This window comes from Arvicola amphibius, chromosome 3, assembly GCF_903992535.2.
Source record: "Arvicola amphibius chromosome 3, mArvAmp1.2, whole genome shotgun sequence".
Lineage (NCBI taxonomy): Eukaryota > Metazoa > Chordata > Mammalia > Rodentia > Cricetidae > Arvicola > Arvicola amphibius.
In genome coordinates this window covers 5,201,582-5,208,705 of record NC_052049.1, presented here as the reverse complement: position 1 = coordinate 5,208,705, position 7,124 = coordinate 5,201,582, and the positions used below count along the sequence as shown (strand labels likewise).

Sequence of the window (7,124 nt, the reverse complement as noted above, 5' to 3'; positions counted from 1 at the left end):
AACCTTGTCTCGGGAGAAAAAAAAAAACAAAAAAACAAAACACTGCCACCAACAAATTTACTTGTTAGGGTTATTATGTCTCATTTTGCAATTGCTTAATCAAGGGAGCAATATATAAATGTTCAAATGGCTGTTCCAAAGAGAGTTAATTATCTCAACTGATACTTTACAATCAGTTACCAACTGAACCCATGTTCTATACTTCCCCTCTCAGGATTCTTGGTTACAAAAAATGCTCTCTCAACCAAAGTTATTCATATCACTAAAGCTCTTACTAGGATATAATCCTCCTCTCTCAGGACCAGTGAAACCATTGGAAGAAGTTACAAAAGGCATAAATATGAAGTTACATCATTAAAAATGGGTTAAATTGTTTTAGATGAGATAAATTATATAAGAAGAGGCTAAACCTACAAAAGCTTCAAGAGAAGTCACATCAGGTCTGAATATGCTAAATGGGACCAATGGAAGATGAGACTCCAAGGTAACATAGCTAGTGCTCCAAAGATGCTAATGTCCTAGGGTTGTAATGACTACCATTGCTAACAAAACCTGGCATAAAGGTACCTAGTCACTTTAAAAAAAATTTGTTTATTTATTTGTACAGTATCCTACCTGCAGGCCAGAAGAGGTCACCAGATCTCATGATAGATGGTTGTGAGCCACCATGTGGTTGCTGGGAATTGAACTCAGGACCTCTGGAAGAGCAGTCTGTGCTCTTAACCGCTGAGCCATCTCTCCAGCCCTCTAGTCACTTTTGATAACTTTGTTAAACGTAAACCATTTGGAGAAACTGAGTCACAACAAGAACTGTGGTGGAAATAAACTGTCTTTTTATTCTTCCAGGTGTCTTCTTATAAAGGTTAACTTTACTATCCTTTCCTTCGGATGTATTCTTTTTTGGTTTTGTTTTTTGTCTGTTAATTTGTTTGATTGTTTTTTTTCTGTATTCTTGGCTAACATGGAACTCACTCTGTAGACCAGCTGGCCGGGAACTCCAAGATCTATCTGTCTCTGCCTCCTGTGTGCTGGGATCAAAGGCGTGTACCACCACTGCCGACAAATACATTCTTTATGATAATGCAAGATACGAATGTAGAGTATCTGTAGGACTGACTTCGATTTTATAAAGGTTCATTGTAAAGGAATTAGGAAACTAAAGTTCCCAATCTGTCCATGGACTGTATTTATGGTTAAAGTTTATTTCGCATAAAAGAACTTCCGTATTTTTTTTGAGACAGGGTTTCTCTGTGTAGCCCTGCCTGTCACAGAACTCGCTTTGTAGACCATGATGGCCTCAAACTCACAGAGATCCACCTGCCTCCTGAGTCCTGGGATTAAAGGCCTGTGCTACCATGGCCCAGCTGTTTTTGCTTTTATTTGTTCATTTTTTTAAATTGTGACTTTTTAAGGCTCAAAATTTTAATAAGGTAACTTATTTTTATTTATAAAATTCCAATCTTATGACAGTTACTAATTTATTGAAAGCTGTTACAAAAAGGTAATTAAGACATAATAGTTATTTATGAGCCACCCCCTATTTGTGATTAAAATCCTTATTGTGCCCCAAATTGTGTTTGTAGTCCTGCTAAATACAAATGTAGTTCATTTTCCCAGACAATATTAGAGGGTGACACTAATTCCTGCCTTCCATTCTACAGTCCTCTGTGCAAGTTATCAGAGTTAAGCCTTAAGCAGTTATCTCAAATAAAGGTTAACTTAGTTTATTTAATATGCAATAATATCTAAATATGAAGTATACTTTTAAAAATGTGGTTATTGACATTTAATCCCAGCACTCAGGAGGTAGCGGCAGGCGGATCTCTGTGAGTTTGAGGCCAGCCTGGTCTACAAGAGCTGGTTCCAGGACAGGTTCCAAAGCTACAGTGAAACCCTGTCTCGAAAAACCAAAAAACCAAAACCAAAACACTAGTTATTGAAAATGAATGTTGGAGTAAAATGAGTTAAATCTAAATTACACTTGCATGCAGGACACACCCAGAATAAAACAGCACACTTACCCTCCAAGTTGACACATTCCCTACCAGTCTAAATAGAATGAGAACCTCGTCAAAGAATAAGGATGGGGAAAGCCTGCCTTTCTGTTGGATCTTTGGACTTCAACTCACCCTCCCTACGCTCTCTTTCCTACACACCTGGATACACAGGGGCTGGCGCTTGTTTCTTCACACCCCAAGGTCCTTGTCTTTGCTTCAGAAATGTCACCATGTATGGCTTAGAGACAGCAAAACCTGTTTGTAGGAAAGAGGAACAAGATGGTTTGGGTGTTCTTTACTGGGAACTGAATAGTCCCTTCCAGTACACTGCTTATGAGAAAAGAAATGGTGTAATAAATGATTTCAGGAAATCAGTTCCTGAAATGTTTTCTGATAGGTATTGATGATAGAATATTGATGAGAAATTTACAATCTGCAGATTCTAAGCTTCATTTAAAGGGAATAACATTAAAACCGAACTGTGAAACATCTTCATTAACATGAACGCTCCATGCCTCCTGCCACTGAATTTGTCCCAGTCTCACTAGAGTGAAGGACGCATGCTTCCAACACTGAGAGGTTAAACATAGAGAAAAACAACGAAATGTTTCCTAGCTATACTGAAACATCCCTCATCTTTCTTAAAATGAAGAATATGAAATTCTCTGTTGGAAAGCACAAATTTCCAAGAGATACCACACAAAGTAGGGGAGATACATGTTGATGGTGAAATAAGACTTCTCTATAGATGAGATGCTCACCCAGGGAATCAAAGCTGCTATAATTTTCCAACATCACATCCCTGTACAGATTCCACTGAGCAGGCTCCAGGCATTCCCTCTCTTCTGGAGAGAAATCAACGGCCACGTCCCAGAATGACAGCATTTCCTGAAATATATAGAACAATGAATGATATCGCACGTTGAATAAATTAAAACCACTAATAATACAAATACTAAGATGCATTGGGCTGGATAGTTCTTTCAATTTGACACTGGCTATTTGAGAAGAGAGAAGCATAATTGAGAAAACAGTTCCTTATGATATAATTTTCTCAATTGGTGATTGATATGAAACACCCCAGCCCACTGTGGGTAGTGCCAGCCCGGGCAGTGTGGTCCTAGAAGGTATAAGAAAGCAGGCTGAGCCGGGCGGTGGTGGCGCACGCCTTTAATCCCAGCACTCGGGAGGCAGAGGCAGGCGGATCTCTGAGTTCGAGGCCAGCCTGGTCTACAAGAGCTAGTTCCAGGACAGGCTCTAAAAAAGCTGCAGAGAAAAAAAGCTGCAGAGAAACCCTGTCTCGAAAAACCAAAAAAAAGAAAAAAAAAAAGAAAAAAAAAAGAAAGCAGGCTGAGCAAGCCAGGAAGCAGTAGTCTCTGCTCCAGTTCCTACCTCCAGGTTCCCGCTTAGACTTCCCTTAGTGAAATAAACCCTTTCTTCTCCCAGTTGCTCTTGGCCACGATCTTTATCAGGCAATAGAAACCCTAACACAGGGAATGTTTACTTGTGGACACAAATCTAGATTTTGCCTAAGGATGAAAGGGAGCTGGAAGCGCTTCTAACAGAGGTGAGTCATATTCGGACCTTCGGGAAGTGGTCACATGACCTGGCACAGGACCCGTCTTCAAGGAAAGAGAAGGCAGAGAAGGTGCTACGAGCCCACGTGGAGTCTGTCCTTTTAAGGCAGATGAAATGTAAAATGAGTACATCGCAGAAGAACATGCATTTGGTGTCACATGCTTGTAGTACACACCACAAACGTCAGGGCGAAGGAGTGATGCTGACCGATGCTTCGTATGCACAATCATAAGTGTGAAATGCAAAGAAAACGCGATTCTGGCCCCGCTGAGGTCTGGGGTCTGAATTTCTACAGAGTCCAGGAGAGAAGCAAATGGCAGTGAACCAAGGGGCATGAGATGGAAGAAGCAAAGGGGCTCACAAACAAAGAATTCATAGAGAAAAGTTATGCCTAGATAATTTAATAACCAGCAATTATAGAAATAGCAATCTTTTGAGAATATTTAAAACACACCAGGTGTTGCTCTGGTCTTACTTTCATTTCCCTTTCTCACTTTTTCTCAGACAGGTACGGATGCGTTGGCAATATTCCTAAAGTGTGCTTTGAATATCTGACACCTGTGCATCAGTAGTAGGAAGTCAGCTGACTCCCACTGAGGGAGCTTAAGCAAGAGACCCCCCCAAAGCCTGCCCCTACACAGACACACTTCCTCCAACAAGGCCACACTTCCTAGCAGTGCCACTCCCATTGGGGGCCATTATCCTTCTAACCACCACATAATTTATGAGAGCAGTAATATCATTATTTCTTTTTTATTACTGCATGAAAACTATTAGGCATTTATATATTAAGGGGGTACTTGATATTCATTTTAACGGTAAGTTTTTCACAGTCTTTCCCTTGGTTTACAGATGTTCAAAAACACGGTATTTCAGGACTCTGAAATGTACTACATAATGCTCAGTTAGGCAGTATGGTAGTTTGGCAAAGTGGTAGCAGCAGGAATTCCTCTAGATCCATGACTCAACAAGCCAAGAGTAGTAGCCTGTGCTTCCAGGCACGATGAATTTACTCTTGAGCAGACTTGAGCCCAATTAGACTGCCGCTGTCCATGACAAGACATGTTGCACCCTTAGGGATATCTCGCCTTCCTGGTCATTGGTGTGGTCAGCTAAACAAAACTGCTTATCGCTCGTCTCCCTAGGAAGTCTGCAAAGCACCTTCCATCACTGTGAAAACTTGTCTTTAGGTGGGAGGCATTAAGGTCAGATCCAGCTGCACTCCTCTACCCCCTCATTACAGACTCTTCTTGACTTGGTTGTCTTCTAAATATAGACTTATAGATGCTTTTCATTGGGTATTTCGGCTCAATTTATACCTGGTTCTCTGGATAGAAGAAAATGTACAGTGTACACATTTTTTAACTCACCTCTATAGCTTTTGTTAAGACTCAAGGATGTGAGTCTACTCCTGCTGTTTTACAGACACTTGTTACCTGCTTTTTCTTCAATACGGATTTCAGTCCAGATTGATAATGCTAATATATCTGAAACTTTTATGTCATTCCATGAAATAGAAATTCATGGAAACTTCAGAAAATGGAGATAGTCATAAACTTGGATCTACTTCTCACAGGTCCAAAGGATTCCAGAAAAATATAGCCTAAGTTTCCCTACTTGCCTATCCTAAGTCACCTCACTGTCTCCTGGTCTTGGAACCCCTTCCCTTCTTCAATTACTGACCCAACTATGAGTCAATTTAGACTCAATTATGGCTCTAAAAGTTCCAAATAAGTTCGTAAGTTTTTACTTCTGTTCCTAGTTTGTGTCTGTCTCAACAGGTTTCCACTTGGCTGACAGGCAAACCCAAACATCATTTGATGACAGCAACCTGCTCCAAATGACCAGGAGCCCTGAAAAATGAGAAGTCATCACACCTGTCCTTGAGTCTGCCCTCCAATGGTCGGCTTACCTGGGGCCATAGGTACCGGAGCTTCAGCCTTGGTATTACAAGATCAGAACTACAGGGCCTTGAAAATGGCCATAGATGCAAGTGTCGCAATCCTAGAGAAAAATCTGTTGCAGATTTAGAGAAATCGCTCCCCTCTCTAATGGAAATAGTTCTCCAAAGTAGGAGGGGCCAGTGGGAGGCCCTAGGAGAGCAATGCTGCTTTCATATGAACCATTCTGGGGTTTTCAGGGACTAAATGGCAACGCTTAGGAAGAAGCTACATGATAGCTGGAGAGAGAACAAAATGAAGGAGGGTGTGAATCTCTGTTCAAGTGGTCACCCTGGTTGGTGTGTTCTCTGTTCAAGTGGTCAACCTGGCTCACTACTCTCTTGTCTTAGTTGAACATTTAATCATCTTGCTGTTGGCTCTCATCCATGAACCACGTATAATCAATGCTTTCATCAGATTTATTAAGGAGTAGATTTTCACAGTCCAGCTAATGGGTTTAAATAACAGTACGAGCCAATGAGCCAAAATGAAGCATCTCCAGATTTGAGATGATCCAGTACTCAAAGAAGTGGGGGATGAGAGGATCCAGCTGACCTTATAATAGGGTTCTCAGTCTTCTCTCAGAGATCAGGCCTCAATTTCAGTATCCTGAGACTGAACAAGCAGTTTCTGAGAAAAGTCAGAAACAAAGGACAAATAATCTCCAACATCCCTGAAAGTGAGGACAAGGGGACCTGGTACGTGCAGCACTAGGCCAGGCCAGGTCTGAGGCACAGTCAGCAGATAACCAAATAAGGACAAAGCCTGGGACTTGTTCAGGCCTGGCCACAAATGGAAAACCATAGCTCTGACCAGTCCCTAACTAGCCCTGGCCAGTTAGAAAGTATTAGCATGATTGCCACTCGCTTAAAGGCACCTGCAGATAAAATGACCTAACTGCCTAGGAACTTCAGTTGTGATTAAAAGAGGTCTGCCAGCTTCTCTCAGAGTTGACATCGTGGAATGGATGGTCCCAGTGAAGCACCAGGATAGAGCCAAAAACCCCTAGCAGGAAGAGTAGAGCCAAAAATCCCTAGCAGGAAGAGAAGAGCCAAAAATCTAGGTTAGCCGGTTCAGTGACTCTGGTCCAAGAACTGGCTGACCACAAAGTTAGATTATAATCTTGAGAAACCGGGAGTTACCCCCTTGTGATTATCACTGGTATTTTCGGAATTTTCCAATGACGCCCTCCTTACCCCCTTTGGGTTATGGTTTCGTCCCTTAAAATACCCCTTCTCCCAGCTACTCGGGGTGGAACTCCTCGCTACCCATGCGTGGGAAATGAGTCTCGGCCTCAGGGCGCTGGTTCCTGTCAGTAAACCTCGTGTGATTGCAGCAAGGACAGTCTCTCGTGAGTTCTTGGGGGGTCGTGTTATCCCGAGACTAGAGTGAGAGTCTCCCTACTCAGGGGGTCTTTTACCAGCATGCTGGAAATTAACAACCCTGTTGCTGATTGCATACGTGGATGGTGGTCTTTTGAGGGACTTCTCCAGGACTCTAATAGGCACAAATCCAGGAACTGAAGAAATCTCCAATGGGGTCCGGGGATTTCCTTCCGACAGACTTCTGGGAAATGTAGTCTCAGGGAATGTGACATCGCAGGGAGACA

General features: G+C 42.2%; 1 protein-coding gene across 1 annotated transcript; it reads right to left on the bottom strand.

The window, feature by feature from the left end:
• Positions 1 to 2,031: 2,031 nt before the first annotated feature.
• LOC119810831 (zinc finger protein 58-like) lies at positions 2,032 to 3,818 on the bottom strand. Its single transcript, XM_038324495.1, has 3 exons — positions 3,582 to 3,818; positions 2,759 to 2,885; positions 2,032 to 2,252 (listed from the first exon to the last, which is right to left on the bottom strand). Exons 1-3 carry the CDS (start codon positions 3,717 to 3,719, stop codon positions 2,149 to 2,151), a joined length of 369 nt encoding a protein of 122 aa, XP_038180423.1. The 5' UTR covers positions 3,720 to 3,818; the 3' UTR covers positions 2,032 to 2,148.
• Between the last annotated feature and the right edge of the window lie 3,306 nt (positions 3,819 to 7,124).